Genomic DNA, 27,516 nt, shown 5'->3' with positions numbered 1-27,516 from the left:
GCTCACAGCTTGTCTACTGAACCTGTCCTTGTAATGTTTTCTGAAAGGACCCTTATGGTGCTGTTGAATGTACACAAGCCATCCACTTGCAAATCTTACCATCATAAGCAGAAGAGGCTATCTTCCTGGACTCTAGTGAAGGGTCATTCACCTCTAACCTTTGCCTCTGACTCTTGACCATTTCTTTTCACTAACTAACTCCTTCTACATGGGGCTGCCCTTGAGATTGACCCAGAAACTGCGATTGGGTCAAAATGCAGAGTGTTTTCTCACTGGGACACCCCAGAGAGCACACATACAACCAGTGCTCTGTCAGCTGCATTGGTTACCAGTTGAATCTTAGATCAAGTTCAAGGTTATGGTGTTAACCTTTAAAGCCCTGTGTGGTCTGGGATCTATGGGACCGTCTCTCTCCATATGTCCCTCGGAGGGCTTTATGTAGGGCTGCCAAGTGGGGGCGGGGGGCAGGGAAACCCCCGCTTTGGAGGCCCAATTTCCGCCGCAGCAGAATCGGGCCCCGGGGAGAACTCCGCCCCCCAAAGCTGCGTCACCAGAGGCCACGTCGCTCACGTTGGGGGCGTGGCCCAGATCATCGGGGGGAACCATATGAGTGACATCGCATGTCACTTCCATTGACGTGCTGGCGGTCCCCGGCCCAGAGGACATTTGCTTAGCCTCAGCTAGCGCCAGAGCCTTCTTGGCTCTGGCTCCAGCTTGGTGGAACGCTCTCCTGAGTGATATCAGGCCCCTGCAGGACTTGTTACAGTTTTGCAGGGCCTGTAAAATGGAGATGTTCCACCAGGCCTATGGTTGAGGCGGCAGATTGCCCAATAACATCCACCTCCCCTGCTCTGCCTAGTTTATCTGTTGGTTGCAGTTGGCCCTCTTGCTCAGACTGGCTTAAATCAAGCTCTTGTACAGACAGTCATCTCAGGGATCCATGAATTGTATTTGATTGCCATCTTATTATTGTAGCTTATTTGTGGTACTATGTTTTTTAAATTTCTTGTATAATAGTTGTTTATAATTATTTTGTAAATCCACCCTGAGCCCTGCTATGCAGGGTAAGGCAGACTACAAATCAAATAAATAAATGAAAGCAACTGGTTAAGAAATGAATTCATCTACCACCAGTGTCTGGGGTAAAGTTAAGTTTACATGTTACATATTAATAAGTAATGACAGGAATTTCAAAGCACATTTGTCTTTATGTCATACAACAAGCAATTCTGATATGAAACGATAAACAAGTCTTGTACTTCCTCTGAGAATTGATTAGACAAGCGGCAATAAAAACACTGCTGAAAACCCTAGGTGCCACAATGAACTTTTTAGTCACTGTGGTGACTTGGAACCGTAGATTTATTGAGTCTTGCATTATCTTTACCGTTTTTGTATTTTCATAAACATCTGGTGACTGATATCCTTAGCTTTTTTAAAAAAATGCATGTATGGTGGAATAGTAGTTTTGCATTCTATTTTTATTCAGGTGGGGTAGCCGTGTTGGTCTGAAGCAGTGGAACAAAGCGTGAGTTCAGTGGCACCTTTAAGACCAACAGAGTTTTATTCAAAATGTAAGCCTTCGTGTGCAAAGCACACTGTTTGAAGAAGTGTGCTTTGCACACATAAGCTTACACTTTGAATAAAACTCTGTTGGTTTTAAAGGTGCCACTGGGCTCAAACTTTATTCTGTTTTTATATAATTTGTATGAAACTGATATATCCTCTGACTTTTTAATATGTTCTTTTCCTCTAGTTATATGCAGCTTCCGAGGGACTGTGGTACAAGGCTTGGTTCTAGAACTAGGAGAAACTGTCCAAATTCTGGAAAAATGTGAAGGTGAGGATGATGTACTGATGATATTTTTTTTTGTTTGTTTTCTTTCTGGTGCAATGTTTCTCAAACTTTTTGAACTGCCCCTCCCACATACACCTACTTTGCTATTTGGGACCTTTCAGCCTAGTATTAACCATCTGGGTGGTGCTATGAGTATATGAATAGGTTGTTTTATTTCAGTGCTCCTGGGGAAAATGGGGAAAGTTTTCAGAGAGGAAGAAGTCCTAGTTTCTTTTCCAGGCTTTCACTTCTCTACATGGAGGCTGCAAACTGTTCAAGTATCAACATCTTTCACATAGTACTGAGCTGTTCACAAATATGTATACAGTAATTAACAAATGAAATGCTTTTAAAGACAAAATTTTACCCATTAAAAATGTGTGATATGATGATTTTTCTGTAAGACAGTCTGCAATATTAGAGGATAATAATTTCTGTACATACTATAGACTTGCACAGTATTTTGATGACGTTCTTATTGTTTAAATAGGACTAATTCTGTCCTTAATATAACATGTGTTTTATGATAATACATTACTGAAAAATCCAGTGTTTTCAGCATTATAAAGTTCACCCTAATATATGCTGCTAGTCTTACTGTAACTCTTTGAGCCTGTTTCTTTCCAAATAATACACTCTTTATTTACTACAAATTTTATGACATCCAGGGCTCTTTTTGTAGAAAAAGCCCAGCAGGAACTCATTAGCGTAATAGGCCACACCCAACAGCAAAAATTCATTAGCATATTAGGCCACACCCCCATGTTACCATAAGTGTGGTCATCCAGCCACACCCACCTTTTGCTTCTTATTCTGTTGACCTTGTTTGTGGTCAAAACCCTGGGCTTTTTTTGTAGCAGGAACTCCTTTGCATGTTAGGCCACACACCCCTAATGTAGCCAATCCTAATGAGTTTCTGCTGTTGGGTGTGGCCTATTACGCTAATGAGTTCCTGCTGGGCGTGGCCAACTCGGGAGCCAGCCGGAACTCCGTTCCTGTGCGTTCCTGCCCAAAAATAGCCCTGATGACAACTGTTTTCAGCTTCTGTTTTTTCCTACCTCATATATGGCAAAAACTAATGTATATGTGTTAATGAAGCATAAAAAGGTAAAAGTTTCCCTTGCTCAAAAGCCAATCGAATCCAGCTCTTGGGGGTGGGGCTCATCTCCATTTCCAAGCTGAAGACCCAGCGCTGTCCGAAGACTTCTCCATGGTCATGTTGCTGGCATGACTAAACACCGAAGCGCATGGAATGCTGTTACCTTCCCACCGAAGCGGCTTGATCTAGTATTCCCTTATAGAAAATCAAGGAATTTTATACTTTTGCACTTTATAAATATGTCAGATGGTAGTTTTAGATGCTAATATATAAATTATGCATTTTATATTGGTAAAGTAGTAAACTAAGTAATTTTGATAAGTAATAAGCATTGAACATTTTTTCAGTTTTCCCAAAAGTTTCTGAACTGCACCCCCCCCAAAAAAAATGCTCCTCCCTCCTATGAGTCAAAAATACTTCCAGAGTGTCATATTTCTTAATTTCATTAACTTCTTCTTTCCTTAAAAGACCCTCCCTCACAGCACCCTCCATCATACATCACATTTCTCTGGCTGCAGTGAAAGCCTTAAGCTGAAAGGACCCCTGTTAGCTATTCCTTTTCTCTATACAGCTGACAGAGAAAGAGGATGTCAAAATGGAAGGGAAATGCATGAAGATCTATTCCATGATTCCCAGTCTTGGCCAGCACCTAAACCAGAACAGCATATGCTTCTTGCTTCCTTATCAGGAGAAGCTTCCTTGTCACTAGCTTTCTTCCACTGCATCCTCTTGAAGTCCCCTCTAGCATACATTTTAACCTGTAGGCACAAAAGGAAGCAGAATCTGCCCTTCTTTTCCAGTAGAAAGGGAGAAGCCAGTGTTCACCAGCAACCCTGTTGCACCTATTGGAGATATCATTGCTCATTCCCCCTCCCCAAGGGAAAGATAGAGGGATCCCACAGATGGGGAACCTATATTGTAATTAATCATTTGGGAACCATGATGATTTAAATGCTTACTAAAACCTAATCTAACCTAGTTTCTGTAAGAATGACTGGAGCATTATTGGAAGTAATCCACTCAGAAAGGGGGTCAGCATGTTTATTAACCATCTGTCTAGAAATATTTGAACCTTGACCTCATTATCTTGTGGTAACATTGTTTCATAAATACATTTTTCAAAAAATCAGCTTGAAAAAGGTATCCACAGTAGTTACTGAATTTTGTTACATTTTTGAAAATCACATGCTGTGATTTCCAGTACCATATCACCTTATCATAAATTCCTGAAAACATTTTAATGAGTAGTGTCAGTGATTAACAAAGCATGTTGATATTTCTCTTCCTGTTTCCCGTATATCCAGTTTACTTACATAGTAAACGTTTGAAAAATATATTTATTTTAGTGCATTTTAAAATTATGTAAGCTCCTACAAAATTTTTATAAATACATTAAGTTATCTGTTGAACTGAATCCAAAGGTTTTTTCTTTTGGCATAAATAATTTTCTGCCAGTGAAAATGAGAGAGGCGAATTTTTGCTGGTCCCCCCCCCCTTTTGCTGTATCTCTCTCAACTCCTTGAAATGCTGTTCATGGGGGACAAAGGACCCTCCAGAACACCTTGGACTGTGAAATTGTTGTCTGCACTGGAAGGGAAGAATTGCCGAAAAAGAAACATTCTTCTGGCAGAAATAATCCTTTAGCTAATCAGTGAATCTACTGCTTACTTTGATTATTCTTGTATTTCAGGATGGTACAGAGGAATTTCGCTTAAGAAGCCCAATGTAAAGGTGAGGAAAGATTCTCTACTTAATAATAATGATCTTTACATTTATGCAGTTTTACAACTGACTACAAAAAAGGATACATATACTTTCAAGCTATTTGTGGCATATCACTTAAAAAAAAGGCTTGGGGTGATTCTTGTTAAGCTGTGTTTGCAGTCAGCAGTTACAGGTGTGGATTGATGGCTTTCTGTTACGCTGTAGAAACTCTGTTATAACTCCATACTTTTATGACTATCTAACTTTTGTAGTCCTTTTTTAGTTAACAAGTGTGGATTATTTCACTTCTGAATTGAGCAGATTTGAACATATGGGAAGTGATACCCAAATACTTTACATTTTTAAAAACCCTGTAAATCTTATATGCTCTGCATTCTAGATCTTTTTTATACTTTTAAAGTAAGCAATATTGAAATATAAAAATATTATACCAGTATTTTAACTATCTCTTAGATTATTGTATATTCAAGGAACAATATATTGTGGTAATAACTGGTATTGCTTACTTTTATTCTGTTGCCATGCATGTGTTTTATACTGTTACATGTGTTATAATGAAGCCATGAAGGTTTAAATAAATACTGTTGCCATTAGTAAGTACTGTAATTGTAAACAACTGGTAAATGCGTTTTGGAAAAGAATATTATAGAAATGCAGCACTCTAAGTACATGAGGTTGGATCCAGTGACTTCCTTCCACTAAATGAGTTCTTCAGTTGGCGGAATTTGTAATCCTCTGAGAGAGTGCTTAAATTGTCAAACAAGCATTCAGAGTCACACAAACTGCTTCATTACTGATGCCTGAGCAGTGCTGGTGCAGGTAGTTGGTATGTATGTTATCAATATGGAAAAGAATGATCAAAATGAAACAATTCCTAGAAGTAGAGAGCATAGCACACACTGGAGTCTATAGCAACAGTGCTGACACTTACCAATCATAGGCCCTGGTCACACGGGCCGGAAAATGCGGAGGGGAAGCATGGCTGTTTGCCCCGGGGCAAAATAATGCACGGTTGCGTGATCAGACCTCCCGTGGAGCTCCCATGGAGGTCCCGTGGTTAGGGGGAGGTGCCGATCACACAGCGCAGCAAAGAAGTGGGGCAAAGATGCGGGGGCTGCGCGCCGAGGGTTCTCCTCCAGCCACGGTGAGTGCCGCCCTCCTGGCTCTTCCGCTCTCTGTGTGCTCGGGCTCCTATCCCGCAGCCTCTGCGCACACACACCCTCATGCCGCCCGTGTGTCTAGTCATCCCGCTTGCCCCCCCCTGCCCCAAGCAGACTTCCTACTCTGCCGCCGCAGCCCCCCCCTTCTGGGCTTCGCCTCAGCCGCTTTCTCTTCTGCCTTGCCCCCTTTCCCCCTATCTGTTTCTCTCTCGCCTCAAGCCGTGCGCTCTGTATAGCATTTCTTCTGGTTGCTCTCCTCTTCTCTGCATGACTCAAGTCTTAGCGAGCTGCTCAGTTGTGGTTTTTTTAAAAAAAACTAAAGTGTGCGCATGCTTCGTTGGGTGCTTGTGCGCAAAGCTCCCTCTATGGCAACAGTCAGGCCTGAAGGGGGCATGGAACCGCATACTGGCTAAGGAAAGCCCTGGTGCGAAGGAGGAGGAGGAGTAGATTGGATTTATATCCCGTCCTTCACACGGAGTCTCAGAGTGGCTTACAAACTCTTTTTCCTTCCCCTCCCCACAATAGACACCCTGTGAGGTAGGTGGGGCTGAGAGAGCTCTTTCCAGAACTGTCCTTGAGAGAACAGCTCTGACAGAACTATGGCTTGCCCAAGGTCATCCAGCAGCTGCAATTGGAGGAGTGGGAAATCAAACCCAGTTCTTCCAGATTAGAGTCCGCACATTTAACCACTACACCAAACGGCCTTACCTGTCTTCCTGATCCTCCAGTGGCTGCAGGTCATGTTGCAGCCATGGAAAACCCTTTCATCTGAATGATGGCAACCAATAACAAGCTCCGCCTTATAAGAGCACCACTTACTTTCTGAAAAGCTTGGCAGGTGGCTTGATGTGCATAGGTACTACGTTGAGAAACCTTTTTTTAAACTGTGCAGAAAAGCTTAAATCAGAAGTTTAGACACTAAGTTTTAATCAGGGCTGAGGGGAGAACTTCTGTAGCAACTAGTATCTTCACAATTTTGTTGTAGCAGATAAGACAAATCTAGTACAACTCGACCTCGATCTAACTGAGGCTTATGGAGTGGTTAGAGCATCAGACCAGAATCTGAGAGACCCAGGTTCAAATCCCCATTCTTCAGTGGAAGCTTGCTGTGTGATCTTGGGCCAGTCACAAACTCTCAGCCTAACCTACCTCACAGAATTGATGTGAGGGCTAAATGGAGAAGGGGCAAATGTTGTAAACCACTTTGGGTTCCCATTGGAAAGAAGAGTGGGGTCTAAATTAAGTAAATTAGTAAATAAAGAGATTAGGTTTTAGAAGAGGTTCAGAAAGGGTTTCATTTAAAGACTGGGAAGCAGAGTTTTTGCTCCTTGAAGGGCCGCAGCCAAACTTTTAACACCTTAATCTTCCCCCCATTTTTTTGAGCTGGGACCCAATTGTTGTAATTGGTTGGACTTTTACCTCAGATAAATATATAGGACTAGTGAACACCAACTTTTTGAGTGAGAGAGCCCCCGCAAGGGAATATTACAGCGACAAACATCACAAACAGGGTAAGAGGTGAGTGAGTTAAGTGACTGTGCATGTTCATCAACAAGGTGAAGAATCCAGACTGTTGTTCTTGTTACTGGATATTTATTATTTTACATATTTATATTGAAAAACAATTACGCTTCCTTTCCAGGAACCCACCCAAGGGAGCTTACAAATTACAAAAATAGAAAAAACAAACATTGGAACATACTAAGTAAAACACAGCATTAGGAATCCAGCCCAGCATTAAAAAACCCAGCCCATACCAACAAACCACTGACACCTTAAATAAGTTTCCCAACTGATTTGGAGATATAAGGTGCTTTGAAATGCATTGGTATTTTCTGAGATCCTGACAGCTGTTTATTTTCCCAGGGAAGAGGACCATAAATTGCCCCAAGAGGTGTGAGAAAACAGGAGATGGGTTTCCACTGGGAGATAACCATTTGTCTATCTGCCATGGACACAGGATGTATAGCTGTTGTAAACATGGTCTGGGTACGATGGTGTGTGAGACATAACGCACCAGAATGATTGGAAGAAGTTTGGGGTGCACCTTATCATGTGGGGCAAGTCCCCAAAATTTGGATTGGGAGAGCTTCCCACCAACACAAAGCAGGAAGGATTAAAATATTGAATCATCCATTAGTCCTTCATTCAAAATGCTTTGTCCAAACTCTGGGAGCCAGATCCCTCTTAACGAAGAAGGAGGTGTTTTTTTCCTACCGACAACAAGGTGGGGTTGTCAGAGGTAACTGTTCTGGATTATTGAGTTAGACTTATGTTTTTTTTCCTGTTAAATCTGTAAACACTAGGCTTGATAGTTATTTCCTCTGTCTGTGCTCTGGCCTAATATGTACCAATAAAGTATTTCCTGTTTAAGAAATCAGACTGTGATTCAGACTCCTCCTCATGGCACCTTAGATCACTTGCTCACATATACATGGGATGGGCTGAAGTAATTGAAGAGTTCTGCCCTTTGTCATTGCCAAGAGGCAGCCTTTACTGGGGTTCCCCAAGGCACTGGTACCATGGGAGGCTAGATTTTAACTTGGGGTGGTGGCACAATGAAGAGGAAACATGCTTTAAGTGTACACAAGCACACAACATGCATGTAAGAACACATAGACCCAGGGCAGGTTTATGAGATAAATATCAGTCTCTTAATTGGGTGAACAGAGTGCCTTGCCTTGGCACCTAGTGGAGAGCAATGTAGATACCGGGCAAGCCTCAAGGGGAGGGGCATTCCATTAGTGAGATGTCATTTATTTATTCATTCATTTATTTATTTATTTAATTCCATTTCTACCCCGCCCTCCCCGCACGCAGGCTCAGGGCGGCTTACAAGGCACAAGTGCTATAAAACCAAATACATTAAAAACAGCATAAATTACAACTTACAAGATACATGGAGGACTAAAATTACATTTTCTCCATTACATGCCAGGAAGAGGTCTGAGGTTGAAATCAGAAGGGAGAGGGGCGGCCTAAGCCGTGTTGTTCCAATTTCTCATAGGCCTACCCTGACAGTCCTGCTTCCACATACATGCGGTGGTGGTAGTGGCGGCGGCGGCCCCTATTCAGTACCGAAAAGCTGTGTATCTCTGACTGCCACCCACCTTACCTCTGAAGGTGGGGGCACAGGGAAGAAGACTTGTGGCAGGTCTTAACTAGCAGGCTGGACCATATGGGAGAAGGCAGTCATTCAAGTACCCTGACCCAAACCATTTAGGGCTTTGAGAGTAAGAACAAGCACTTTGAATTATGCCTGGAAACATAGCAGGCAGCCAGTGCAGATCTTTCAGCACTGGGGTAATACAATCCCTGTTTCCTGCCCCTGATGGTAGCCTGGCTGCTGCATTCTGGACAAGGTGAAGTTTCTAGACCATTTTCAAAGGCAGCCCTGTGTAAAGTGCATTACAGTAATTTAACCTGGTTGTAATGAGAGCATGGATCACCATGGTCACATCACACTTTTTGAGGAATGGCCAAAGCTGGCATATCAGCAGAAGCCGATAAAAGGTACTATGTGCCACAGAGGATATCTGGGCCTCCAAGTGTAGGCAAGGGTCCAGCTATATCCCTAAACTACAATCCTGTTACTTGAGGGGAAGGGCAACCCTGTCCAGGACAGGCTGACTCCCCAGTTTTCAAGCAGCTTTGTCATTCACCAGCAGCATCTCAGCCTCATCTGGATTGAGCTTCAATTTGTTAGCCCTCATCCATTTCATTACTGTCTCCAGGCAGCAGTTCAAGACTTCCACAGACTGTTAAGGAGAAGTAGAGCTGGAGGTCTTCTGCATATTGGTGGCATCTTACTCAAAATCCCCTAATGATCTTTTCCAGCGGTTTCATGTAGATGTTAACCAGAAGGGGGGATAAGATGGAATCCTGCAGTACCATATAACATAAATGCCATAAGGCTGACCATTTTCTGAATTGGCACTCCCAAGTCAGCCAGCCTCTCCAGAAGAATACTGTGGTTGATGGTACAGAAAGCTGCAGAGATGCCCAGGAGAATTAACAGGGACACACTCTCTTTCTTACTCCCCCCAGTGAAGATCATCAGTCAGGGCAACCAAGGTAATTTCCATCCCAAACTCAGGCCTGAATGCAGACTGAAATCAGTCTAGATCTGTGGTTCCCAAACTTTTTTGGGCACCACCCCTTGAATTCATAAACTCATCTTCATTCCCCCTGTAAAACCCTATTACAAGCATTATTCAGAATAGCAGTTTTCATTACCGGCTAAGGAAGATAATAACAATAAAATTCACTGCCACAGGAGGTGGTGGTGGTGGCTACAAGCATGGACAGCTTCAAAAGGGAATTAGACATATGGAGCAGAGGTTTGTCAGTGGCTATTAGCCACAAGATACAGATAGGAACACTCGATCTGGGGCAAGTGATGTTCTGTATGCTTGGTGCTTGGGGGGGTGCTTGGGGGGGGCAACAGTGTTCTTGCCCCACTGGTGGGTCTCCTGATGGCACCTGGTATTTTTGGCCACTGTGTGACAGAGTGTTGGACTGGATGGGCCATTGGCCTGATCCAACATTGACTTCTCTTCTGTTCTTAAAACCGTAACAATTAATTGCATGTTTATTCAAAATCCAATTAAAACTTTTTAGATTAATTTATTCAGCAAAACTGATGAACTTGATCCAGTGATAGCAGCTTATCAAAGTCTGATAGTCATTTAGCAAGAATCACATTTAGTAACTACTTCACTGTTCAGTAAATTCCTAATGTTATGGATGAGTTTCATGAAGTGATATCAGTTTCCCAATGTCTGGTTTAAAGTCACTTAGCAGGAGTCTTAAATCACCACAATCTGCAGTCGACTTCTTTGCTTGGAGAGAAGTTGGATGACCACACTAAAAACATGTTCCACCAAACATTATGCTGAAAATGCAACAAGGAGCTTTTTAAACTTTGGCTTCAGCTCAATGTCATTTTGTAGCTCAATTTGTTCTTCTTCCACAACTCCAACTTCCTCAGTATCTGAAAATGGATTTATCACCCCATCTGGAATTTCCATTGAAAGAAAATCCTCAAATTGCTCAAACATATCTTCATGCAGCATATAGAAATTATCACAAAAAACTTGCAGATCATCTTCAATCCCATGTCTCTCTTCTAGCTCAGACAGGCTTGGAAACGGGTATAGCTTGCAGCAGCTTATATTGCATTTGAATAGAATTAACTTTGAAAGAAATGTAGAGATGACAGATTTGGCCTTAATAAGATTGACCCAATTTCCTCACAATTGCAAATTCATTTCATTGAATTTTGCGAATAGTTCTGATAAATAAGCAATGTCATGCCTGATCTCTTTTTCATCACTGAACAGAGCATTCATGGCTTCAAAAAACTCCACAACAATGTCAAAAAGGTTGCAAAAGCATCTAGGGGTGTGCAAAAAAATAAGAATAAATCAGCCCATTTGGATTCGGCCGAATTGGGCAGAATCAATTTCAGCTGGCAGTAAGACTCCTGCATGTCAGTTTCATCAATACCAGCCAATTCAGGGGTCTTTCGGCCAGCCGAATGTCAATTTCAGCCCCAGTATATCCTATGGGCCATTGAAGTCAATGGCAAAAACATAGGGTATATTCTGGGGGCTGGAGGGGAGGGGGCTTGAGGGAGAGACTCCAAATTCACAGGGTAGCTGCTGGAGCCTCTCCCCAAGATACATTCAGACGGGCCTTCAGGGCATAGTGGTCCGACCATGGTACTGCCACTGCAGTAATCCGGTCCACAGTCACCCCAGCCATGAAGACCAAATTGAGCATGTGACTGGATTGGTGCGTGGGGGTTGATACAAGTTGGGAGAGTCCTAACGCCGCCATGGACAACACTAGGTCCATTGCCTGATTGGAAGCCACGTCATTGGCATGGATGTTGAAGTCACCCAAGACTACCAGTGTAGGGTGCTCCAGCACCCAGCCTGATACGGCTTCCATCAGGGACAGCAGGCTACTGACTGGTGCATTAGGCGGTCGGTACACCAGCCAGATCATCAAACTCTCATCGGCCTCCAGTACCACACTGACACACTCCATGCCCTTGATCTCCAGTGATGGGAGTGCCCTGAAGGAGTAAGCCTCCCGAATAAAAATAGCCACTCCTCCCCCCCTCCCCCTAGTCCATGATTGGTGGAGAACTGAGAAACCTGGAGGAGCAAGTTGGGAGAGAGCTACAGTTTCCCACACCTGGGTCTCAGTCACGCACGCCAGGTCCACACGTTGGTCCACAACAAAATCCCGAAGGACCGTGGTCTTGTTGTTAATAGACCAGGCATTGCACAACACCAATGATGGAGGGGGGGTTATCCTGGCCCCACTGCCAACAACCCTTGGGATGGGTCGCAGGCTGGAAGGGCGCCGAGCCATTATGTTTCTCAGTGTCCTTCCCTTAACACTCCGTCCGGACCCACCGCCTTACTTCCCATCCCCAAGAGCACCGGAATTTGCTGACCAGACATTGCTGCCACCACAGGTCCACGCCCGGGGCTTCAGACCACTGGTGACTAGTAAATGCTGGTTCCTCCTAACACAAGCTGGGCACCACTCCATTCCCTGTGCTGATGAATAATCCAATCGTAATACCTAAACTGCCATAAAATCCACAATGATTGCACTAAAATCCTTATCAATCAGAACCAGACACTAATACTACCCTAAAAAGCTATCTAACCTAACCTAATCTCTAACCAGGAGCAGTACTAGCGCTAGCTTTCTAAACAATCACACAATCATACTGAAATCATTCATACACATAATTATCAGAAAATGACTTCATAACCTTTCTCAATTTACATCAGCAACTGTACCACCCGTCGGAGCCTGGTTCTCCAGGTTCTTCTTCTTCTTTTTTTTTGTAAACCTCTATCATGTCACCTCTCAATCATCATTTCTCCAAGCTAAAGAGCCCTAACCACTTTAAAATTTCTTCATAGGAAACATGTTCCACCTCCTTAATCATTTTAGTGCCCTTTTCTGCACTTTTCCAATGCTATAATTTTTTTCAGGTGTCGTGACCAGAACTGTATACAATATTCCAAATGAGGCTGCACCATAGATGTATACAGGGGCATTATGATACTGGCTAATTTGTTTTCAATCTCATTCCTAATAATCCTCAGCATAGCATTTGCCTTTTTTTTATTGCAGTCACACACTGAGTCAACATTTTCAGTGAGGTATCTACCATGACTCCAAGATTTCTCCCTGGTCAGTTAACGCCAGTTTGGACCCCATCAACATATATTTATAGTTAGGATTTTTGGCTCCAATGTGCATTACTTTGCACTTGCCCACACTGAACCTCATTTTCCCAGCCTTAACAGATCCCTCTGGAGCACCTCACAGTCTTCCCTGTTTCTCACCACTCTGAACAATTTAGGCTGATTCTGCGTTGGCTTTTCCCTCTGTTATACCAAACCCACGTTGGAACAGAAATTCCCCTCTGCATTGCATGCTGCTCTCACTTCCTTTGATCATCGGATTTAATTGTAGCCTCTAAACGCTTTCACTTTCTTTGATCATCAGATTTTATTGTACCTTCTGCATAGATTTCTGGCCATTTTATGGCCATTCAGGGGTGACTTTGCAGTCAGTGTGGCGTTGCCCCCAAGGTATTTGAATGTGGTTTTGAGCTGCACTTTTCCCTCTCAGTTGAGAAAATGTGGAGCAAATGCTAGATGCAGAATCAGCCTATGTGTTATCCACAAACATAGCCACTTCACTGCTTACTCCCAACTCTAGATCATTAATGAACAAGTTAAAAAGCACTGGACCTAGAACCAAGCCCTGCAGTTCCCCACTGCTTACCACCTTCCACTGTGAAAACTGCCCATTTGTGAAAAGGGGAGGCGGGGCCAGCAGCGGCACGGTTGGAACCAGGAACTGCTCCCAGATACCACTGGCTCTTCGTTTGTTTTAGAGGAGTTTTCGGGGGATCCTGATCTCCACTGGACTTCTCAAAGTGAGGTCTGACGTAAGGGACTTGATTCGGGGGCCCCACTCACAGCCTTGGATCGTCCCAGAAGCAAGCAATGAAGTAGCACAGTGATGGCAGCCATCATTGTATCAGCTGTAAGCGCCCTATAAGAAAGAAAAAGAGTGAAGCTGAACCTCATCCAGAACACGGATGATGTAAGTACGCTTAAAAGCAACATCGAAAAAACCGACAACCTTTTGATCAACCCCGTTAAAAATTTTAAAAGAGCAAGGAAATGCAGGATGAAACCCCCCCCCTTCCTTTACAGAGCGGCCGGGACAATTTACAAAAGGAAGCAGATTTAAATATCTCTAGGGGTAAGGAGGAACTAATTGTTTGAGCTTCTTTAGAAGGATTACAAAGTGTTTTTTGAGAATAAAAAGAATGTAAGAAAGATATTTAGAGCTGAATTGGCTATTCTTCTGGCAACTTTTGATGACGTCATGTTACAGTGTTGAGAACAGAGGATTTTATTGTGTCTAAAGCTACCAAGTACTGGAACTGTGTTGAAGGACTCTTGGTTGTTATTACTTTATTGAGAGCGACCACTTGCTGATTGTGCCCAGCGGTGAAGAGACTGCGGATGTAGTCAGACTGAAGTGAGATTTTGCTATCATATTAAAATGGGTAAACAAGATACACAGGGAAATATGCCAGTGGCTGCCTGCACAGATAGTTCCAAAGAAACCGGCTTGCTGCAGCTGTCATGGGATGAGCTCCAGGTGTTAGTGGTTGAGGCAATCACTTTGGGAGTTCAAAAGGCTTTAAAGACAACACTAGATAAAAAAGAAATACCAAGTCAAGCTACGAGTAATATAAAGGCATCTCAGCGAAACTTAGTCCAAGAGGAAGAACAACACTTCTATCAAGATGACTTAATTCACAGAGAAATTGAATTTAAATGCCAAACTGGCCAAGACCTAAAACAACACTACATTCAAGCTGATTTAACCTACAAGGAGTATAAGAGATCTTCTAAAAGTCTGCTAAAATCTGGAATAGTTATGAAAGGGAAAACATCCCAGAGAGAAGATGAAACAGAACTTATGGAATCCTTAACTACACTAAACATTTACTATAGTTAGTGATGCTTAAAAGAAATCTTTTCTATCTTTAAGGGGAAGAGGCATAGAATTATGACCTTACTGAAGATGAGAAGTTACAAAAAGAAGAAGAAAATTAAGCTTTATAAATAAGACTGGATAAGGGAATTTTTGTTTATATGTAACTAAATAAGATGGGCTAAGGAATTCGTAGCCATATGTAACTGAGTAAAATTGACTACCATTGAATGTTTTGTTTTATATTAATCCTTAAATAAGATTTCTGTTCAGGCTAGGGAACCCTTAGACATATGTAACTAAGTAATCACTGAATCTCATTGAATGTTTTGCTTTATACTAATTGTAGTAATTGAAGAAGTTATAGAATAGATGGTATTATAGAACAAGTATGAATCTGTAGGCTAGAGAAGTATATTGGAAAGTGTTAATTAAAGATATAAATACGTTTTGTTTAAGGATCCCAGGAGGCTGTAGAACTGGGGAAGAATATATAGGGAATATATGTAGGTTTAGAAAATCCTTTTAAAAGACAGAGTATTACTAAAATGTGAAAGAATGTAATGTGATAGTTATGTTATAGAATCTAGAATATATAGAAAAAGAAAGTATGTGATTATGAAGCTGGGGAATGGCATAAATTTAGTTAATAGTTAAATATATATATATTAGAAGACTATTATAGAATGCTCAGACAATGAAATAATAGAAGGAAATATGTTTTGTTAATTAATAGACGTAAAACTCTAGATTTGTGCATTTTTAAGAGCCATAATGATAGAATGAGTTAGATAAAATATTGGCTTATTAAATATAGACTTGCAAAAATTTTGGGATGTGGGAATTTGGTATTAGATACATACAAGAAGGGGGACCTGTGATACTCATGGGGGGGAGCTGCACAAGGAGGAGGAGGAAGCAGCCACAGGTGAGCCTTCTCCCCCATCCCGGCACCAGCGTCGAGGCCCACACAGATCCTAGCTGCCGGGCCCACCAAGCCTTCTCCCCCACCCTCCCGGCACCAACGGCGAGGCCCACGTGGCTCCCAGCCGTTAAAAAACCTGCCCATTTGTACTCACTCTCTGGGCTCTTCTGCATTGTCATTTTTGTCACTTGTTTGTCCCTATTGGGTCCCCCCCCTTTCCACAAGTGTTTTGCTTTCTCTAGGACTACTAGAGAGAGCAAAACACACTTGGGGAAAAGAACCCTGAAGCAATAGGGACAAACGAGTGACAAAAATGACAATGCAGAAGAGCCATCTGTTTTCTGTTAATTAACCAGTTTTTAATTCACAAGAGGACTTGTCCTTTTATCCCATGACTGCTGAGTTTACTTAGGAGCCTTTGATGATGAACTTTATCAAATGCTTTCTGGAAGTCTAGGTAAACAACATCTACTGGGTCACCCTTTGTCAGCTAGCTGCCATGTTTTGCTTGCTCCCTTCTCTGACCCTGGTGCTACGGCGCATGCTTCATAGCTTGCTCACTGCTCTGCCCGCTTGCCGTAAACAGCGATAGGGAGACCGTGAGAACTAGTGCTGCCAGACTGAGTTATCTGTCTGACCTTGTGACGGAGGGAGGGCTTGTGTTCCACCGCTGGTGTGAATATTTTGGCTCTCATGAAGCACTGAGACTCTCCCACTTATTATGTAACCTCCCGCCGGGATAATTCCCGCACGCGTGCTCAGATTTCATTTGCTTAGCCATTTGCCTCATCCTGCTATATGTAGGGATGTTTCCGCCCTATTGTCATTCCTAACAATAACCCTGTGGACATGGTAACAGACCTGTAGTCTAATAAAGCATAACGCTTCCCTGGAAACGTGTGTGGAGATTTACTTGCTGTTGAACCTGACACCCTTGTCCACATGTTTGTTCACCCCCTCAAAGAACTTTTAACAGGTTAGTGAAACAAGATCTTCCCGTACAGAAACCATGCTGATTCTTCCTCAATAACTTTTGTTTATCAATGTGCCTACTAATTCTAGATCTAATAATGGATTCTACCAGCTTACCCAGTATCAATGTTAGACTGGACCAGCCTGTAATTTCCTGGATTTCCTCTGAACCTTTTTTTTAAGGTAACATTATGTTACATTAGCCACCTTCCAGACCTTGGGAATGGAGACAGATTTTGGTGATAGCTTGTTACTTTATCTTTGGTTCTAGCTGGGGATGTTTAATATAAGCTGCTTTGAACCTTTAAGAAAGGTGCAATATAATTTTTTAAAATCTTTTTATTGATTTTCCAACAAAAGATAAAAAGAGTGAAATAGAAAATATTAACACAACATAATAATAATCAAATACAACATAACAAACTTATTCTAATTTCCTTCTGTTACTACACTATTACCCATTTCCTAATTTAAGCATATACAGGCTTACTAGCAACTACAAAGGAAACAATAAATATAAAATTTGTTAAGTTACAGTCCCATTTTATAGCAAAAATACAGCATCAGTGGAATCTGGAAGAGATAATTAGTCAATAGTACAAGACGGAATTATTACCATTATTCCCTCTAAACTGAGTTAGTGTGAGCTAGCTCACAGGTTTTTTTCCTTCCGGTTCACACATTTTTGTCTCAGCTCAGGAAGGATGGCTCCAGAGCAAACTAATTTATGCAGTAGCCAAATCGCTCACTCACAACTTTAATGCCAGTAGCTCACAAAGGAGAATTTTTGCTCACAAGACTCCACAGCTTAGAGGGAGCATTGCTTATTGCCTTACCCTGTTGGAAGGAAAAAAGATCAGAAGGAGGTGGAACAGAAACTGCACCAAAGCCTCAAAGGAGAACCCTGGCTGGGAGGTTAATTGAGAACTGAGCTTTCTAACTGGATAGAAAGAAATAATGGACATGTTCTAAGATAGCATAGTTTGCATCAACTTGCAATTTTCTCTCATGTATTTGGTTATATTTTCAATTTTGCTTTTAGAAAATTGTTATGTCATACTGTATTTTATGTTACATAAACAGTAAAATTAGTTTAGATTTGATAGGACAGTAAGGATTGCATATGTTTTCATTTTTTCCCTAATTTCCATTTGAGTTATTTCTGAGAAAAGCTGGGGGGGGGTGTCCCTATGGTGTCACAATTTCTGGAAATTTTACATTTCTAGTAGGGATTCATATTGGAACTCTGCAGTTTTTTGTTTAGGCTGCTCAGCAATTGTAGTGGCATGTAGTCACTCAGAAATCTGGTACTGCTCCCTGTTTCCTCTACTTGCATGGTGGATTATAGTGGAATAACGTCCTGCCAACATTCTGCCATCATATTTCCAAAGGGTGCTCCCATTTCTGCATTGTGCATATATACCCTGTGCTTCTTGTATGGGAAACACTGCTAGCAACTGTTGAGGGAGGAAGAGTTGTTGAGCTGGTACACAGTAGGTACATGTTGCAGTGAGGGATGTTTGTAGCAGTCCATTGCTTGAAGCAGGATCCTTCTGCTTTGCTTACCTGTGTGAGACAGCTTGTCCTTACATCCTCAATTGTAGGAATGGAGGATCCAGTTTAGTGTTTATATCCTGAATAGGAGTATCTATAAGACTTCTAAGCAGAGCAATGTTAATATCAATATTTGTTCTATACTTGGGCTGCTTGTGCTCCCATTTTGTGCAAGTACTCTTTGTTCTGACTTTCCATCACTGCAGTCCTCTGTGAATGTTCTAAGTTGTGCAGCATGAGGCCATAGAGATATAGCCTCATAAAGCACTATCTTCTGAGCTATGGAAGGGTTTTATATAGTGCTTTGAAGGGCTATGATTGATTACAGATATAATAATACCTTAAGCTGTACTATAGGTGTGTAGGCATGACACAAGACAAGCAGAAGAGGGAGGGGGTATTTTTCACTCTCATTGTGTTCAATGGGAGTGTTAGTGCTTATGCCTTTTTTTGGTAGTGTGACATGCTGGCAATGGGGGATAAACATGAGCTTGATGGGACTTCTAATGTCCACATAGTCTCACTCCTTCCCTAGGTTGGAAATCTATTTACAACTTGTAGTGAAAATGTGCAAAGTATTGGTTCCTTCATGTCCGCATACGCATCCAGTCTGTGCATGCAGTTTCTGATCCAGCAAGGGAATTCGTGTATGGAAGTTGCTACCATGTGTAGATCAACCTTAAATACATTGGATGTTTGCTAAGAAAACCAAGAGTACTGCCTAAGTGCCATAGTTGATAATGAGGTTGCTATTTTATTTCGCAATCTAGATTATATGTGTTAAATTCCCAATGCTAACTTTGCATTTAAAATGTCCAGTTTATACCTAACAAGCAAAAGTGCATGTAAAACTGCATGGTCAAAAAGTTTGGATATTGAACAGAACAATGATTGGCATTGCCATTTTTAGCCATTTTAAATTATGTGAAGTCATCGTTTTAATGATTGCTAAAATGAATATTACTTTCATCCAAAGAAGCTAAAAGCACATGTGTTGTTTTCAGAATTTTTAATTAGTTATCAGCTAGCAAATGTATTTACTTGAATACTTGCTGTTAAAGTTGCACTTGTACTGTATGTCCTGTTAACTAGAATTGTTTTTCTCTTGCAGGGGATCTTTCCTGCTAACTACATTCACCTGAAAAAGGCTGTGGTCAGTAACAGAGGGTGAGTATCCCCTTTTGGTTTTTAAGAACTTGTGATGCTTGCATTAGATAAAACAATTGAATAAATAATAGTCCTGACCACATGGCACATTTGAATGGCATTATTAAATATGTTCTATATGTTAATAGAAAAGCTGTTTTACTTTTCTAATACTTTAATTTAGGCTCAAAGTTCTGATGCAGTTCCAGAGAACTGAATATGTGTCAGGAAATGCTCACACATGAACATTTTGTTTTACTTGCTAAGTACAAAGTATGATTGGACAACTGTCTGTGGACTCATAATGCTAGATCTATGTGCAGGAAGTAGTAGAGAAGTGACATAAATTAATCTGTATTGTCCAGCATTGCTCCTGGTCACAGAACTTGAAAAAGGATGCTCTTTCTCCGGTAATTCTTAAGTTGGACCGTTTTAGTAAGGAATGGAATAACAACTTGGTTGCGTCCAGGGTCTGCATTCAGAGCAGCATCAAGGGAAGGAACTTCTCTCCAAACCTCCAGAACGGCCTTTCTTATTCATAACAAGTTTCAAGAGTCTGTACCATTTAGCTTTCCCCTATAGTCCTGCCCTATACTTTAGTAAGCAGTGGGAGGTACTTGGGGACCAGCCCTCCCACTACCCTGAAGCCCAAGGAGAATTTTTTGTGTTGTACTGATGGGTCTTCTCTTCACCCGGATATATTCCAAGTTAAACTAGGAGTCCTGCTGTCTCACCTGAATATATTCCCATCCCAGTTAAACCTCCAAATCCTGCTCTCTCTCAACAGAAAAGGGCAACCTACATTCTGTTCCTTCTAGCTTGTGCTGCTACCCAACAAGCAGATGGCCTGAAGAAGATCAGTGGGCATGACTGTTGCCTTTCTCTCTGCTGTAAGGTTGGGAAGAAGGCCTTGGCAGCAGCTTGGATACAGCAGCTGCTTCCTTATACCATTCATCCATAAAATGGCTTCCTGCTGCAGCTTTCAGCTGACTACCATTTGTAATGATGAGAAATAACCTTTCTGTGGCTTACCTGTTGGACAGGGGAACCATGACTTGAATCTATAGTACACCAAAGACACCCCCTCCCCATTTTTCAGATAACTCTTCTGATGTCACTTCTTATGGGAAAGAAAGGGAGGAGGGAATTGCCTGTTGCTTTCCACTCCCTGTCCTTTTTTTCATCCTATTTTTGCTGCAATTCATGTTGCAAACACTAATTTTCAATTTACTTCCTCAGTTTACTTCCCACAATTACACATTCCCACAAAACACACAATTACACATTTATCCCCAATTTTGACATATTTGTTGCTTTGCTGTCCTTTCCCCCCTTAATTAAGTCAAAACAACTGTTGACCTTATAACCTTAGCTTATTTAGTTTTGTCTTTGCATATCTTAAAACATCTTCATTATGTTACATGTTAATTTGCTGTTCAGCCTCTGTCTATAAGTTTGAACTCTATATTCCATTCCAATGTATTTGAAAAAGTGTGCATGCACACGAAAGCTCATACCTTGAATAAACCTTTGTTGGTTTTAAAGATGCCACTGGACTCTAAATTTGTTCTACTAATTTTCAGCCACTACATATCCTGTGGGGGGAATTGCTTGCTATTGGCTGTCATACCAAGTGCCTACTTTGCTTGCATGAGCAACAATGAGTCAGTTCCTAGACACTGCCATGACCCTCTGATTATCCCAGTGACAGAGACTCAAATTTCTAAGGGGAAGAACTGGAGAAGCCAAGGCTGTTGACTGTGGAGGACCCGAAACAGGGAGGGCCTGACACTGCAGATATAACTGCTGACAATGTGCCAGCAGCAGTAGAGGCCACCTTGCCAGACCCTGCAAAGGAGACCCTACCACTGATTCCTAAGATAGCCACCGGGCTTCCACTAGGCAGGGATGTGAACCTGAGCCCATAGCCTACAGGACCTGCTCCCACTCGCAGGAACAGCAGCAGCAGAAGGCCCAGGCCCAGGCGGCTCAAAGGAGGCAAAGTTTCAGACTGCGTGGAATCCCACCAAAGATCTTGAGCAGTGCTTTGAGAATAGTACTTCTTTGCAGGATCCTGGCCAGAGCACAGAGCAGCCTCAAGAGCTCCAACACCCGCTGGCAGTATAGCTGGACCCAGTTACCTCCCAGACTACTTAAGCAGTACCCTGGGAAGATAGTCTTGCTCGATCAACTCGTTCACTAGGCATAAGCCTTGTATTTCCAATTCCCCAATCCTGGCCAGCTGGTACCACTTGAGGGAATCTGACTGGACTTGACTGCAGAATATAGGAAAGCCACGCATTTGAATTTAATAAACAGGCCCATTGTTTATCCTTCTTCTAATTGAGTGTTCTCTCTCCACATTGATGGCACTCTTGATGTAAACAGTCCTCTCGAAGTGTGCTAACAAGCCTTCTTCAGTCTCACTGCTGGAGTTGGTTTCTTCCCTCTGTTAGTCAAATCATCAGCCATTGACATTGTACTGCCATGCTTCAGATAGGTTCATTTGCTGTACCAGAATTCTCCATCAGGGCCTTTGGCAACCCTAGTACTGCACTCAATAGCACATCCACTTATCCTTCACCTCTTTGAGATCCAGATGCTTATTACACCCAGCCTCATTGGGACTGAACCTCTCTGGACAAACATCTCCATGGTCTACATCTGATCAGGACTGAAGTACTTAAGAGTATTCCAGAGTACATAGGGCATCCCATCTGATTTGGATTGAAGTACTCAGGATATGTCTTTGGCCCCAAGAGCAGCTGCACAGCATCAGCCAATGCTGAACCCAGAACAGCCCCCAGCAACTGATGATCCCTAGTTTCCATATTATCATTCTCCCTTGGTCTGTGGCTCCTCTGACTCTAAATGTGAGGACAGAATATTGGACTGGTCTTTGACCCTTATGGTCTCAGGCTCAAATCTTGCCTCCCCTTCATAAAACCTGAAATTATACTTCAAGCAGCACCTTCATATCTTGGATATTCCACAACCTGCTCCACCTGTTGAGGATTCCCTCATCCATTTACTAGATGCAGGATCTCATGCACCTGTAGCACTGCCTGTTTTGCCAGCTCTCTTGCAAGTTTCTAAAAATGCCCGGTTAAAGCTCTCCTCGGTACTGTACAGCTAGACATCTTGAGGGCACGTATAAAATCCAATAATCACTGTCACCCTTCTTCACTCATCCAGTCTGTAATTCCATTGTAGTTGAAGCAGCCCTATCCAAAAACAGGCAGAAGGCTCACTCTTTTACAGAGGGAGGGTTGTATCTTTGACAGCACAGGTTTATTTATTTATTTATTTATTTATTTAATTCAATTTATACCCCGCCCTCCCCGCAAGCTTGATTTCCTCCATAGCCCTCTCCTTAAAAATAGCCAACTATGCTGCATAACTGTTTGCTATTAGCATCTACTTGGAAAATATTACACTGCTGTTTAACCATCTCTCTGAAGATTGGCACCTATTGGCTTTTGGTCTTAAGGATGAAGTCTGGTACCACTTTCACTCTTATGGACAATTCAACACAGCTTGCCTTTTAGCAGACTGAAGGGTAAAGTAGTTAGTGATTGCTGTTGCTTTACACCACCATGCTTGGGTGCAATTCTCCTCCTTAGTGCCTGAGGGGGGTGCATGTACAGGATCTTCCCTTATAAGGGGAAGGCCTTTTGAATTCTAAAAGGGATAATACTCTACAATGAATCAAGAAGCTACAATCCACAGCCTGTTCTATGGGCCTTTCCATCAGCCTTCATCCTTAATACCAGTACTTGTGGTACCCTGCCCTCATGTCAGGGTAGCAACTACACTTCTTCCTGTCATCACTCATCTTGCTGCTGTCTTCCATCCTCACCCAAGAGGACTTCCCCAAGTTCTAGTCTCTATATCAGTGCTCCAAGTGTGCTACGTCCTCCAAGTGAACCATAGTTGTGTTGTAAAATAGTCAAAAAGTGTTTAATACTTAGACTATTAATGGATCTTGCTCTATTGGAAAGAAGAGATTTCTTTGCTTTTAAAAACCTTTATTTCTAAGGGTAAAAGGTACACGGGATTACTACAAATTAACATAACACTAACAGCTACATTTTCTAAGCTGCCTTTAGTCAGACCTAGCACACAGGTAATGGAGAATCTCTCCTTCTTCTTGACCCCTAGAAAGGAAGTCACCTGAAACAAATGACCAATCTGTATCACAGTAGAAGCTACTTTTCCCGGGCTAATTCCCCATTGGCTTAGTGCCAGGTATCCCTTCCAGGTCAGTCTAAACAATAGCAATTCTAGGAATACAAGTTAACCCTATAATGACTGAATCATCAGACCTTGTAAACACATACATTTCCAACAAGTTGTACATCTCCCAGATCAGCCTACACCGTGACACCACCTGTCAGCATGGGACAACATTACAACAAAGATTCTTATCATATATGCAATGAGAAGTGCCAGATGTTCAAACTGGATTTTAAAAAGGAAGAGGCACTGGAGATCATATTGCAAATTTACTATGTTTACCAGAGAATTTCAGAAGAAACCCACTTTATGTTTTATAGATTATGGCACAGCTTTCGACTGTGTTGATCATGAAAAGCTATGGTTGGTTTTAAAAGAAATAGGTGTGCCACAATATCTGATTGTTTTGATGTACAACCTATACTATGGACAAGAGACTACTGTTCAGAGAGAATATGGGGAAACAGAATGGTTTCCAGTTTGCAAAGGTATCATACAAGGATGTATATAATTTCCCTGTCTATTCAATCTATATGCAGAATTTACCATAAGGAAAACTGGATTACATTTTGATGATCTGGAGTCTTCCTACTGTACCAGACCTTGGTATAAACAGGCCTGCGATCCATCATACCCCTCTGGCCTTGTCTGCTGCATAGCTAATTTCCCCCAACAACGAGGCAGGCCATTGGCAGTAACAGCCTTGGGGGGAGGAGTGGGTGGGGAAGATCCCAGACCATTAGTACTTTCCCCTGGCAGTTCATGAGATCTAAACCTCATTTTATGGTCATTTTATGGGTGTGTAAATTATTGTATTTATGTAAAAAGTTGACTCCCTTAAAATACTACAAGGCTAAACACAAAAACAGATGACCTTGAATTTAAGAGGCTTTTGCCTGCTCTATCTAACTGAGCCAGGAGGTATGGAAGCAGAGAGTGAATATTTGTCTGCTGGGTCTAGAAGCTGTTCCATCCCACAAGAACCAGTTGGTAGGGCAGGTTCCACTGCCAGAAGGTACAGAGGTAGAGAGCTTGATTGTCCGTCAGGTTCTGGGGGGCTGCTCCAGCCCCTGAGACATAGCTGACAGACAGGAGATGGAGCAAAGAGGTGGGCCCTGGTCATCTAGGTAGCCTGACCCAGCTGATAGCTGGAGGGGGAAGACATGGCTACAGAACTATGATTTATGGATCCTGAGTATGGCAGGCTCCCACCATTCAGCAAAGCCTGTCAGATTCCTGAATGAAAAATGACTGCCTCTTTTAGAGATCCAATTTTTTTTTTATAAGTCATCTTGCTTTTGAGTCAATATGGTAATTTTTTTGGGGGGGAACAATGTATTTTCCTGTATATCTGGGAAGTCTCCCAAGCATGTAAAAACCCATGTTTGTTTTGTTGGTTTTGTAATTGGTGTGAGCCACCCACTTTAATAACAACAGTGGTCCATGGAGAAGAATATCCCAGTTAAATCCTAGTAGCCTGTCCATCCCCTCTGGGGATTATGCTGTCCCATTTATACTTTAATTGTTCTCTTATTCTTGGAGTTTAGAGTGCATTAAGGGTGTGTTAGGTGATTTGTATCAATCAGAGGATGTATGTTCATGCATTTCTGAGAGAGAATCCTGCAGCTTGCTTCACCAAGGCACTTGCTCCAAATCCCTTGTTGCAGTGATCCAAAAAAGCAGCTGCTATCCAGTCAACTGTTGGTCATTGTGACATGTCACAAACTTCTTTTGTACTTGTAGGCAACAGGTTATCACATGGGAGGTAGCACAGTGATGTGCTTGCTCATATAAATTATAAGCAATTCTTTTTGTCCCAGTAGAGACTGAAGCCTCCCAGAAGACAGTTGTGAGCAGAGAATATGTAGAGGAGCACATTGCTCTCTCATCCAAGACAAATGCAAATGCTGACTCATTATGCAGATGTGACTGACTGGTTTTTTTCAGTGAGAACTGCTCTGATCCTCCTCAGTAAAAGCCAGGAAGAATCTTAATATTTGGACCACAGCATATTTTTTTAGAAATGTTCTTAAGAATGTGTTTCTCCCAGTATAAGGCAGAGTTATAATTGCCATCAAAGTAGATAATGTGTGATCTAACTAGGCAGGGGAAATTATTTAGGAATGCCATTTCTCACTTACATGTTCTGCATTGAGTGGCATGAAATAACTCTATACTTAATAAAGGAGTTCTTGTATAAATGAATGGCTTACCTGGTTACTTGTCAAATCCAGGGGACAATAGAAGTATTCTTGTGCTGTGTTTTTCCCCCAAAATGTCCTTTAACCTTCTAAAAATGTCATGAAGGTTTTCTTAAACATTTTCATTATTTTACAGGCAGTATGAAACAGTTGTTCCACTTGAAGATTCTGTTATCACTGAAGTTACAGCAACCCTCCAGGAATGGGCTGTCCTCTGGAAGCAGCTATATGTGGTAGGTTCACTGAAAATAAGAATAACATTTTATAGAAGTAGCAACAGCATAGTAGTTACATGCAATTTACAGTGCGAGGGCTGCAAATGTTACAGAAGATCAGCTGCCAGGTATTGAGCTTTGTGTGAATTATGAGAGCTGGTGTGATACAATGGTCAGCATGTTGAGCTTGGACTGGGAAGCCTTAAAGGTAAACCCTTATTCAAGCTGTGAAATAAAGTGGGTCACTGTGTGCCAGTTAGTCTCTCTCAGTTTAATTTAGCTCTTAGTGTTATTGTATGGTGAAAAATGAGACCACCCATCTGTGCAATACTGGCCAGAGCTCCTTGGAGGAAGGATGGAACATAAATGTGAAGAATAAATGAGCAGTGTTGATACATATAGATTATTTGTAATGTTTATGAAAAGACCACTTTTAAATGCAGTAGTAAAGGCAGGACTATCCTGAAAATCCTTGTGCTGAGTATAAGCAAATTATTTTTAGATTTGAGTTATTTAAATATATCTCCTTGATTTGGAATAAAATTTTAGATACATGAACTATTTAATCTCCTTATAGCTAGATGTAAGGAATTGTCATAGTTATTATTAAGAAAAATATTTAAAGTGATGATGTAGCAAAAGGACACGTTTAAACTTTATGCAGAACCCTCTTATATGATTATAAAGAAGTTGATGTAGAAGGTCAATTAATCTGCCTTTATTCCTTAAGACAGGATAATTTCTACACGGATGTTTTATTAGAGCATCATATATTTTCAAACTATCATGTATCATGGAAAGAATATAGGAATAAGTAAAAGATTCAGTCAACTTGAGGGTCTCCAAGATGCAGGCAAAGGGAAGAGGTCTCAGAATTACCGGTCAGGATGGATGATTCATTGTACAGTCCCCAGTATTTAACAATGATATGGTAGGTTTGGAGTTAGAGCAAACCTCATGTCAGTGTATACTAAAAATAGTTCTAAAATAAAATGGATTGGGTTATGAAGATGAGTTTTGGAGTTGATAAATATACCCTAAGCTACCAAATAAGTGCATTTTGAACCTCGTAGTAACTTTCACACATCACATCCAAAATTAAAAAAAAATACTAAATGAAATCTCATGTCAAACTGTTTCTGTGGCAACCTGGATGGAAATGACCTGGAGCAGAAAGTAAGCTGCAGGCAGGGCCGGCTCGCCCACTAGGCGAGCTAGGCACTCGCCTAGGCCGCGCTGGCCCTCAGGGACGCCAAACTGCGCCCCACCCAGGTGGCTGGCGGGCCACCAGAGAGCTCCGCCTGGCCTTGCTTTCCCTGGCCAGCCGGCTGGCTGGCTGGCGGGGGGATGCCGCCGTGCACCGCAGGCCCCTTTCGGGGGCGGCCGGGGGGA

The 27,516-nt window shown here is 42.0% G+C and overlaps 1 protein-coding gene across 1 annotated transcript in view; it reads left to right on the top strand.

Moving 5' to 3' along the window:
- Positions 1-1,756: 1,756 nt before the first annotated feature.
- Positions 1,757-27,516, top strand: part of DOCK3 (dedicator of cytokinesis 3) — a gene marked incomplete at its 5' end in the record, with an annotated part of 323,062 nt that continues 297,302 nt past the window's right edge. The window contains 4 exons of the mRNA XM_015424016.1: positions 1,757-1,840; positions 4,627-4,667; positions 19,438-19,493; positions 26,046-26,142. Of these exons, the coding sequence (XP_015279502.1) occupies positions 1,757-1,840; positions 4,627-4,667; positions 19,438-19,493; positions 26,046-26,142 (278 nt within the window). The remainder of the gene's footprint in view (positions 1,841-4,626; positions 4,668-19,437; positions 19,494-26,045; positions 26,143-27,516) is intronic.

Source organism: Gekko japonicus, unplaced genomic scaffold, assembly GCF_001447785.1.
Source record: "Gekko japonicus isolate JY-2015 unplaced genomic scaffold, Gekko_japonicus_V1.1 scaffold477, whole genome shotgun sequence".
In the NCBI taxonomy this organism is placed as follows: domain Eukaryota; kingdom Metazoa; phylum Chordata; class Lepidosauria; order Squamata; family Gekkonidae; genus Gekko; species Gekko japonicus.
This window is presented reverse-complemented; position numbering and strand designations above follow the sequence as displayed.